Here is an 11785-nt window from a genome sequence, read left to right as displayed (position 1 = left end):
CCTAACAAAAACCAATATTTGTGGTAAATAATTAAAACATGAAATTAGGAACGAACGATAACATCTATTTGTAATAAATGAGGAATAATTTATTTGAGATTGAATGCTATTTTCAACTACTTTAAGAGGCTTCTGCTATACTTGCTCATATTGTGGTTGGTAATCATGTTATTGGATTAATTGTAAGTTTTCTTGGTTTATTCTTGTTTGTTTGTACTTTGTTTGTCTTAAGTTTCCTGTTTTTTCTGTTTGCTAGAGATAGTCTCTCCCATTCAAATAAATGTATACACAAAGAAAAGAAGGAAAAAAGAAAAAAAAAATCCTTTGATAATCATGTTGAACAAATGGAACTTGAAATCAGAAACCAGACATAACAATACGATCTGTTGGTAATTAATGATTTCAACAAAAAAAAAAAAAAAAAAAAAAACTTGGAGATGAACTAGAAAGAGAATAAATGCACTAGAAACTGAAATCTAAATTCAACTACTTTCTATTGGTGGTATTAAGGATGTGTTTGGTAATAGAGAAAAGAATATATAGGAAGGAGGGAAAAGTATAGAATCTAGGTGGTATTAAGATCCATCCACTGATCCTCCCACTCCCATCCTTCCTACTGCTTTTCCCTCCTACCAAACTCAGCCTAAAGGTATTTCCAAGCAGATAGAGAACTAAGCGGGGTGCCCTTCCACCCCATCATAAGGCATTTCCCACTCATATCAAGTGTGCAAGAACTCCCACATGGGAAATTCTTCAAGGCCATCTTTGCTTGTTGTATGGATGATGGGCTCAACTCTAGCTCCTCCATTCCAAACCTGGCAAAGAAAGCTCTCCACACATGGATTTTCACATGCCGAATCTTTCTCTCCTCTCCCTCGGCCGCCACGAGGTTACTGATTGATCGACCGCAATAGAGTGACTCGAATATCAACCTATTTGTGTCATCATGTTTCAGGGAAGCCTCAAGACAATCAAAGAAAGTTCCATAGAAGAAAAGGGCTTCAATGAAACGGTTCACAAAGGCCGGACAATTGTGGTTTGCCTCAACTTCATTCACAACCATGACACAAGGATTGAGGCTCCTAATCACCCTCATTAGAGACTCTAATTGAGTTGGCTGTGAAATCAAACTTCTCAATCCATAAGAAGAGTAGACAGCGAGAGTTTCCTCAGTGTCCAACTCGAAAAGGTCTTCTTTGAGGCTCAACACGTCTTCCATCATAACTACCTTGAAAGAAAAAGGTATCTTCATGTTAGACGCAAAGTTTTCCAACCACCTCCCTGCCTCCTCAATGACATGTCTTGGAGCTGTTGTGCCTGCAATAGCTGTTATCTTGAGAAGCTCAATGGGGTTTTCGCGTCGTGATGCGAGAACTTCCATTACGGCAGTCCATTGCATGCCAAACGCGATCCTGAGATCGATCACATGAACCTTCTTTGCTTCACCAATGCTTTCCACTATGGCCTGCACTGCGGCAACTTTTTCCGCTCGGAAGAGAGGTTGTCCTTGGTGTAGCGCGATAGTAGGCATGCAGGGAACCAAGCTTGTATTATCGATATCAAACAATTTGTGACTTTTTCCAAGCCCCTTCGATGATACTCCTCCAATCCTTCCTGTTTCTCTATCAATCTTTTCCTTAAGACCCTCACAGAAATAGTAAACCACCCTTTGAACCGGATTCCCTGTGTTGGAAGACAAGTGATCACAAAGATTGACTAACCGGCTTGCACTTTCATATTGTTGACTCTCCACTTTCTCAGCCGAAGCAAGAAGCAACTCCACAAGCTCAACATCTTTGATCTCTTCATTGGAAAGGCCAGAAAAGGACCACTCAAAAGGATGGTTATAATTCTCCTGCTGAGAATAGGACTGAATGAACCTTGCACCAGCAATCCTCAAGATTTCTTCGGTCGAAAACTTCCTATCTGCAGCCACAACCTCAGTGAAACTATTGCTATGATTTCCGTGGTTGATTGGTTCAATGATTCTTTGACCCTTCAATCTCTTAAACCCACTTCCATAACTGTTTAATAGCTCAAGAGCAGCCAAAGAGAATGGATATTCCTTACTCTTCTTTACTCCAACATGTTGGGCAGCATTTGGGTTTGTTTCATCACCAATCTTTGTTGATATCTCCTCTAGACATGCTTCAAGTGATGGTGGGCCCACATCATATTCAGGATCACCAAGCATTTCATGGACTGAATTTGATTGTTGGTGTTGATCTTGTGAGTGATATTTGGAGCTAAAGAACTCTCCTGCCAAGTTTTCATCTTGATTGTAGCCATAGTCAAAGGAAAAGGAAGGATTAACCCCGAAGTCACCCCAATCTTCATCTCCATAGAAATGAACTTGGTTATTGTTCATTTCTTCCATGGTATGAATAGAACTGATTTGTGGGTCCTGAATTTCTTGAAAATTGAAGTCCTCTGAGGAGAACATGGAATTCTGTAGGTCAGAATTGAAACTCATTTTTCTGGGCTTTATTTTTCTTCCAAATAAATTATGGTGAACATATAGAAAATTACCAACTCTCTAGCTATTTTATACCATTTGGAGTATGGACAAAGGACTAAATCCAATCTCTCAACTGACCAGTGATATTGATGTGTTGATATTGTCAAGTTGGCCTAATCCATTCAAGTTATTTATATTAAAGCCCACGTGTAACAACTGTTTTTACTATATTGTTTTCAAATAAAAACCAGAACTCTCTTGTGATCAAAAGCACTAATCAGGTTTAAATTATTTGTTATGTTAATTTTTTAGACGATAACTCCTAAGAATTCCATTCAAGAAGATGAGGACAAAATAGTTGTTTAGAGGACAAAATAGTTGTTTAGTGAACAACAAGGATAATGAGACGGACAAAATGTGTAGAATATACTTCAATAGAAGCATTGTTGGATTAAAATGATTCCATGTTTGTCTCAATTTTAACCATTACCCCTTAATTTTGACACCATAGTATGTAAAATGCACAGTTAACATAAGTTAGATGTGATTATTTTGCCAATTTCACTTTGTTGGATAGACACTCTAGCAACTTTCTCATATATTTTTGATGAAATTACCTTACAAAGGAGGAGAAAAACATAATTGGGTAATAGTTACGCATAAGTTTTTTATTCGATCAAATTTTTGCAAGTCTAATACTAAACCATTTGGTATATAAATTTGGCAAACAAGTTGGTACCAAATTATATAAAGCACCAAAATTTTGTCAGAATCAAATAATCAAACCTACATAAACCAAAAAAGGGTACGGTCAAAACGGCATCACTTGGGCAAACAGATTTTTCTTTCCAAAGAGATGTATACAAACAAGGAAGAAAGATGAAAATAGGCCAAGATTTGAGATGAATTAAAATTAATAGGCTAATATTTTACATAAGTTAATAAATTAACTAAATTATTATTTTTGTCCATAACTTGTCTGGTTATGAACCATAACTTGACAAGTTATTATCCATAATTCACGGTTTTTATCCATAATTTGTCTGGTTATGAACTATAACTTGACAAGTTTGTCTATAACTTATCTGATTATGAACCATAACTTGACAAGTTATGGCCTATTAATTTCTATAACTAAAAATTGACCTATATACTTTCTTAACCTTTTCATACTGGCCTATTTTCTACTATTTCTGTACAAACAATTACTTAATTTTATGTTGGCCGTTATTGGTTGCTGATATTCATTTGTTTTTAAGCCTTTTGTACCATTTTTTTGGTTTTGTTGTTTGTCCTTTTTTTTTTCTTTGCCTTGATTCACTGGATGTGTTGTTTTTGCTTCATTGAATTTATGGTTTTTCTTCTGGTGCTAATAAATAAATAAATCTTTTTCCATCAGAATGAACTATAAATAATTTTAAAAAAAGGGCTATAAAACGACATATCATATCAAGTCGCAGGCGGCAGCAAAATTTAAAACAAAAACGACATGCTGTTTATGCCAACATACACGACAGGAGGAAACTTTTAGACTAAACATTGTTTTGATTCTGTACTTAATATACAGAGGACTTTTTAAAAAAGATGTGTCGTTTGACTATATAAACGACGCTAGCTTGTCAACGACGTGACTTGTTGGTGTCCTTCATAAATGATACCACACTATTAAATACCATAACATGCCGTTTCGAAGAAACGACATTAAACTTTAGAATAGAAACATTACGCCGTCTCTACTTTCAACAAATACATGTCCTTCAACAAGAGTTTACTTCCAACTATAATCAGCATATTACAGCAAACTTTTGACATAAAACGACATGTCGGTTTATGCTAAACAAACGACATATACGACATGACGTTTTCCGTTTAAGGGACAGCAAACTCCAGACTTTAAGCAACATGTTTTAATTACATGAAGACAACCAAAGTAAGAACTTCAAACTTCCATCTAAATTATTTTACAGGCGAAATCAAGGTACCATTAAAAAAAAAATTGAGAATCATGGTCGACAGCTTGACCATGAATCAGAAATCTAAAGCTAATATTTGTTGATAAATATGATTTATCAAAAATAACTTGGACCTGAATCTAGGAAAATAGTGTACATAAGATTGAAATAAACCTTCACCAGCAAGTAAATTGTTGCTAAAGGAACTTCCAAACAGAAAGAGATTGAATTGGTGAACCCTTCCACCCCATTAATAGGCATTTTCCATCCATATCAAATGTGCAAGAACTCCCAAATGGAAAATTATTTGTCACCAACTTTGCTTGGTATGTAGATGATAGGCTCAATTCTAGCTCCTCCATTCCACACCTCTCAAAAAACGCCCTCCAAACATCAATCTTCACATGCCGAATTTTCCTTTCTTCTCTCTCAAAAGCTACAATGTTCCTCATTGCCTCAAAACAATACAATTCTTCAAATATCAATCTATTTGGCTCATCCCTTTCCATGAAAGCCTCTACACAATCAAAAAATGTCCCAAAGAAGAAAAGGACTTCAATGAAACGGTTCACGAAGACCGGGGAATTGTGATTTGCCTCAACTTCGGTCACAACCATGACACATGGATGTAGTCCCCTAATCACCCTCATTAGAGACTCTAATTGAGTTGGTTGTGCAATCATGCCACTCAATGTAAAAGAAGAGTAGACTGCAATCGTTTCATCGGCGTCCAATTCAAAAAGATCTTCCTTGAGGTCTGACATGTTTGGTACCATAACTATCTTGAAAGAAAATGGAATGTTCATAGTAGAGGCAAAATTAGACAACCACTTACCTGTTTCCTCAATAGCATGTTTTGAACTAGTTACAATCGCTGTTATCTTGAGAAGTTCGAGCTGGCAATCGTGGCGAGACACAAGAGCTTGCATCAAGGCTGTCCACTGAACACCATTCCCTATTCGAATATCAATCACATGAACCTTCTTTGCTTCACCAACCTTTTCTACAATGGCTTGGATTCCAGCAAACTTTTCTGCTTGAGAGAAAGGAAGTCCTTTATGAAACGCAAGCTTAGGGGCATCTGGAACCACCAATGCTTTGTTCACATCGAATGATCGGTGATTTTTCCCCTTACCCTTCCACGCAATCTCTCCTGTTTCCTTACCAATCTTTTCCTTAAGAGCCTCACATAAATAGTAAACCACCCTTTGAACTGGATTCCCTGTGTTTGAAGACAAGTGACCACACAAGTTGAGAAATCTTCTTGCACTTTCATACTGTTGGTTCTCCACTTTCTCAGCTGAAGCCAGAAGCAATTCAACAAGCTCAACATTTTTGGTCTCTTCATAGGAAAGGCCAGAGAAGGAAGCTTGAAAAGGATGGCTTGTTGCCTGCTGGGACGAGTATTGTATGAATCTTTCTCCGGCAATTCTCAAGATCTCTTCGGTTGATAGTTTTCGGTCTGCAGCCACCTCATTGAGTGTTGTTATGTCATTGTTTGCCTCGACAATTCTTCTCCCCGTTAATCGCTTAAACCGGTTTCCATGGTTTTTCAATATCTCAAAAGCAGCTAAAGAAAATGGATACTCCTTCTTGACCCCAATATCATGCTTTGTGCTCTCCTCTGTTAATGCTTGATGTGGCGGTGAAACTGCATCATATTGAGGATCATAAACCATGCGATCGTCTTGAAATCCATCGAAAGCGAATTCCATCGACCTTTGATGCTCATCAGTATGACCAAGAAGATCTTGAATTTCTTCAAAAGTGAAATCCTGCATAGAGAAAATAGAATTTTGCTGCTCAAAATGAAAATTCATTGGCTTAAGCTCTATTATTGTCTTCCTAGAGAAGTTACAAAGTCTTATAATAACAAGAAACTCTGGTTATAAGCACATCAAACCACAATATTTTTTTATTTTTATATTTTATTCGAAAATCCAAAGTTCATTGTCATGACCAACTCTCCCATTTTGTCCTGATTAGACAAAGTCCAAGCCCATCAAAGTTCCTTGTTGATGGTAACAAGATGACTTGTTTCATGAAAATAAATGTCGTTTATTTATATGCAAGCAATTTGGATACCAAGGCTCGACAACATTTGTTTTTAGCGCGGAGCATTACATGGAGCTTTCGTAAGATTTCAAACAAAACTGGAATTTTATAATATTCAGAAGCTCAAATCAAGATTGTAATAAGCTTTTGTTCAATCTGTCAAATGATTTACCAAAGAAGCTTAGATAATAGAATGGACAAAAACTTAGATAATATATATATATATATGTATGTATGTATGTATGTATATAGAAGCTTTGGAAACGAGAAAAGCAGCAAATTTTTGCATGGATGTTTTACTTTTTACTCTCCATCGTTCCTTTGCCAATTCCACTTAGCAAATGTCATACCATCAAGCTAGAGATTGAAAGTCGTTTCTCCAGCAGTTTATTCATGTGAAATACTGATGTTGGAAACGACAATGTCATTTTCCATGTGTATACGTATATGTATGTATGTATATATGTATGTGGTATACAAACCAACGACAACAAAATGTAAACAATGAACGACACGTCATTATTATGCATGAAAACATCACGTCGTTTTATTGCAATGAAGACGTTTTCATTACAATAAAAGACAACACACTCTGTATTGTAACAAGACGTCCTTTTACAGAATGCAGCAAACGCCTTAAACCATCAACGACAGCAAACAAACCGATAACAAACTCTCTGGTGTAAACAAGATTGTTTCGTTTCGACCACCAGGAATTGATGTTTGGAAATTTCCACAAACAAAGATGGCGTTTTATACAATGCAGCAGACGCCTAAACTATCAACGACCTGTTGTTATTTACATTTTTTGCTGAAACGACCGTGAAACTACAAACTTAAAAGTTAAAACGAATGCTTTTCATCCGTTCGGTTTTAGTGGTATCCCATTTCCAAATTACCAATTCTTAAAAAAAACAAACAAACAAAAAAAAGGATAAAAAACTTTTTCCATAAAAATGAAAAGAAAAATAAAGAAAAAGGTGTGTGGTGTTCCAAATTGTAAAGTAGAATGTGAGTGTGGTGGTTTTAGTGATTAATTAATAGGACAAATTTTATAAATTCTTCGTGACTTTCTCACTTGTGTTAATATGTTTCATGAATTTCAAAATATGCATATTGTGTTAATATGTCCAATGAGATTAATTTCGTTAAGTTTTTTAACAGAAATACTTATAAATGCCAATTGAACTATGTCACTTGTGTCAATATCACCAATCTTTTCTCCTCCATCTTAATTCTATCCCTTTTTTAGACGAAAATATTGATATAACCATTAAATTACTAATTATTTATAATATTTTTGATTTATTGAATACCTTCTCCTCTAAAAATGTTAGTTAAACACCAATTTTCAAAATATTAGTTAATTACAGACAATGAAGAGAGAAAAATGAGGAGAAAATCTGCACTTCTATTTAGGTGAAATACCTTCTCCTCTAAAAATATTAGTTAAACACCAATTCTCAAAACATTAGTTGATTACAGACAATAAAGAGGGAAAAATGAGGAGCAAATATGTATAATATAATCAATTTTATGAGTTTTTTTCTTAATATTTCACCTAAATAGAAGTGTTTGACATAAAACATGTTCATGCTTTATACATATATAGCATTGCTAAATCTAAATGCGCTCAGGTAATTTATTATATTGTACATTTTAAAAAAAAAAATCAACACAAACCTTAAGAAACACATTAACTTAACAAACTTTAATGGTCACATATCATAGATAATTAATAATATAATGGTCATTTCAATATTTTTGTTAAAAAGCTGATAGAATCAAGATGAAGAGAGAAAAGTTAGAGACATATCATAGTTGGGGAGTAAAACATGTACATTTTAAAGTTCATGTGGTATATAAATATAAGTGATAAAATTCAGAGGATATTTATAAGTATTTCTGTTAAAAAACTTAACGGAATTAACCTCAAAGACATGTTGACACATGTGATAAATTTCATGAAGAATTTATAAAATTTGTCCTTAATAATAATTGGACTGTGGGGGTGGCTTTGCTAATCATTAAGACTGTGGGGGTGTTAATAAAAACAAATCAGCGTCCCAGTTTCATCCAATAAACCATCGACACGTAAGCCTCTACGCACCAGATTGACGTGTCGGCACGATAGACGACGTCGTTGACTGCACTTGAACAAACAAACAGCTCCAAATTGTCCCTTAAACCAACGAATCTATCACCCACCCTCTCCCTCTTTCCTCTCTCTCTCTCTCTCTCTAGATACATAATCACAAATCGGACGGCGGCGGAGCCATGGCGGAGGACAAGTACAACCTCAAGAACCCGGCGGTGAAGAGGATTCTTCAAGAAATCAAGGAGATGCAGTCGAATTCCTCCGACGATTTCATGAGCTTGCCTCTCGAGGTTTCATTTTCTCTCCGATCCCTATTTTCTTTTTCATGAATTTTTTTTCCGATGAATTGATCTAGGTTTTTTTTCCGAAGTTTATTGATTCGGCGGTGAAATTTGTGGTTTCGATGTGGAAATGTTTGATCTTTTTGAGTTTGTGATTTTAATTTTTGGTTTCTTTCTTGGAAGATCCCCAATTTTTTCGATCGAACAGTGATTTTGTTTGCGATTTGGTTTGGCTTATGCTAAGATTAGGTTGTTCAGTTCTTCATCTTGTAAAGGATTAGGTTTTGTTTCTCTGTGGAACGGATCAATTTGTTGAGATTTGGTCGAATTGCTTATTCATTGCTGGTTTAATCCTCATCCTATTGAAAGAATTAGGAAATGCATTATTGCTATGGACATTTGTAATGTTACTGTACTATTGTTATGCTCAAAATCCCCTAATCAGTTGTTTTATACTCCTTATGTTTTTGAATAATTTTCTTCTCTGTCGGATTTTTTTTGAGAAATGCCATGATTTTCATAAGTTTTATGCTTCATTTCAATATGTATTCCGTTGTTTCATGTTCTTATTTGGTTCAGTTTATCATTCAGTTTTTGAGAAGCATCTCTTGCTTATGTGTTTGGTTAAAAAAGTTGTGTATGATTTACGCCCTAGATGTTTGAATGTATGTAGTCGTAAGCTCATAAGTTTTGCATACAGGAGAATATTTTTGAATGGCAATTCGCCATCAGGGGTCCCCGTGATACCGAATTTGAGGGTGGGATCTATCATGGACGAATCCAGTTGCCTGCAGAATATCCCTTCAAGCCTCCTTCCTTCATGTTGCTGACGGTATAATCTCGTCTCCCCATTATTTTATTTCTTCATGTGACCTACATTACTTAAAATCCCTTTGGGTCTTGTGCTATATTTTGTGATGTTCCCAATTTTACATGCTAAGAATTCTTTTTGGGTCTTCTGCTTTAAGCCAAATGGCCGCTTTGAAACACAAACGAAGATTTGTTTGAGCATATCAAATCACCATCCTGAGCACTGGCAGCCATCATGGAGTGGTAAATTTCTTTCTTTCCTGAAGTAACGGCATATAGCCAAAAATTTCACTGGCTAGGCATGTTGCTGACAAATATTCTCACTTGATTAATTGGGCGTCACTGTTGGCAGTGCGGACTGCTTTAGTTGCACTTATTGCGTTCATGCCCACTAGTCCAAATGGTGCATTGGGTTCTCTGGACTACAAGAAGGAAGAGAGGCGTGCTCTGGCCGTAAAATCTCGCGAAGCATCCCCCAAATTCGGCACTCCTGAACGTCAAAAGTTAATTGATGAGGTATGCTAGTTCTCCCAAAAACATTATTCCTACATTTAGGCAGGGTTTTTTTTTTTTTTCAGTTTTGCATATTCTGTGACCAACGTGTTAATGGTAACATATATAAAAAATTCTAGGTTCATGAATATATGCTAAGCAAGGCACCACCGGTTCCTCAACTTTGCCCGTCAGAGACTCCTGAGGAACAACCTACAAAGATCGAGGAGGGAGATGCTCAGGCAGGCTCTCAAAATAGTGATGTTGCACAGGCGGCAGAAGGGCTACCCAATCCGTCAGTAGGGGAGAGGGTTGTTGAGGAACATCAAGAATCGCCTGCGAATGCTAATCCCAGGCTTGCAAGAGAGAGAGCGCCATCAGAGGTTCACTCTAGTAATCAGGTGCTGCAGAGACAAGAAGTGAGGGCTCAAAGACCGGCTGACGACCGGTTGTTCACATGGGCTGCTGTTGGACTCACTATTGCAATTGTGGTTCTTTTGTTGAAGAAGTTCATGAACGCCGGTGGGCATGGTGCTGTTTTCATGGACGGTTCTTAGATCGTAGAGATAGTTCTTGCGTGTGTGAAGAAGCATAAATGAATCTCTACTGATACAGTAGCTAAAAGACATATATATATATATATATATATATATTCAAGTTTTTTTTATATAAAATTGTAATATATCACGATCTTCTTATATCGATAATTGTTTGTAATTGACGCCACTAATAGAAGCTTGTTCATAGTTGTATTCCTTTGGCACTCCCAGAGCAGCATATGAAAATGATGGTGGAACTAACATGAAATGATGGAGAAAGTCAGGTATATTAAAAAAAAATGATACTCTTACTGCGTAAGTGTACTTTTATGTGACTGCGTGAGAAGGAATTAACATGTCTTTCATGTGATGACTGCGTGAGAAGGAATTAACATGTTTATTAAATTATTCAAACGAGACATTATTTGTGTAATATGCGTTGTTGATGTTAAAAATCTTAATATAAGCAGGTTTTTTTTTTTTTTTTGTTAATTCTTACATTTCCCATCATGAATTTAAAACATGGAAAAAATTACAAGAAATATTGAAGTTTAAAGAGAAAAAAAAAAAAACTAAAATTAAAGTTTGAGAGCATTTAGTAACAAGACTTAGTTTAAGAGGCAACTGTGTAATTTATCGTTATTATTATTATTTCATCATCGCCATTTTATTATAGTCACAAATTTAAACTATATAAGATATAAATAGATTAACTAAAAGAAGTAATAATGAAAAGTTAGACTTAAGTAGTGACGCTACATAAACAAATTAAGAATTAAAAACTTGTTATCTTATAAAAAGTTTATGGTGGGAAAACATTGAAAAAAAAAAAAAAAAAGAGTATCAATTAATTATGACTAATAGGACGCAATTATCTCACATACACCTTAGAACCTTATAAGATTACACTTAATTACCTTAGGATATTAACTTTTACTTTCTAATAATTATCCACAAGATGAAGAAGTGCCGTTTGATTTACCTTAGCCTATTCCTTTTACTTTCTAACCAGCTTTAAAGAAAATAAATAAGATTTGAAAATATAAAAAATAAAATAAAATATACAGAAGAACTTTAAAAAACAAAAAAGAGATAAAGCT

At 35.4% G+C, this 11785-nt stretch overlaps 3 protein-coding genes across 3 annotated transcripts; 1 reads left to right on the top strand and 2 right to left on the bottom strand.

Moving 5' to 3' along the window:
• Positions 1-506: 506 nt before the first annotated feature.
• On the bottom strand, positions 507-2473 carry LOC21387712 (DELLA protein RGL1). Its single transcript, XM_010099491.2, has one exon. The coding sequence runs from the start codon at positions 2471-2473 to the stop codon at positions 644-646; it is 1830 nt and encodes a 609-aa protein (XP_010097793.1). The 3' UTR covers positions 507-643.
• A 2134-nt stretch (positions 2474-4607) lies between these two features.
• LOC21387711 (DELLA protein RGL1) lies at positions 4608-6230 on the bottom strand. Its single transcript, XM_010099490.2, has one exon. The coding sequence runs from the start codon at positions 6228-6230 to the stop codon at positions 4608-4610; it is 1623 nt and encodes a 540-aa protein (XP_010097792.2).
• Positions 6231-8657: 2427 nt separating this feature from the next.
• On the top strand, positions 8658-10896 carry LOC21387710 (ubiquitin-conjugating enzyme E2 32). The gene is made up of 5 exons (XM_010099489.2): positions 8658-8853; positions 9545-9676; positions 9813-9897; positions 10007-10170; positions 10287-10896. The coding sequence occupies exons 1-5, from the start codon at positions 8743-8745 to the stop codon at positions 10701-10703; spliced, it is 909 nt and encodes a 302-aa protein (XP_010097791.1). The 5' UTR covers positions 8658-8742; the 3' UTR covers positions 10704-10896.
• Positions 10897-11785: the final 889 nt, after the last annotated feature.

The sequence above is a fragment of the Morus notabilis genome, unplaced genomic scaffold (assembly GCF_000414095.1).
Source record: "Morus notabilis unplaced genomic scaffold, ASM41409v2 Scaffold1196, whole genome shotgun sequence".
Classification (NCBI taxonomy): Eukaryota; Viridiplantae; Streptophyta; class Magnoliopsida; order Rosales; family Moraceae; genus Morus; species Morus notabilis.
The sequence above is the reverse complement of the archived record's forward strand: the minus strand, read 5'-3'. Positions and strand labels throughout refer to the sequence as shown.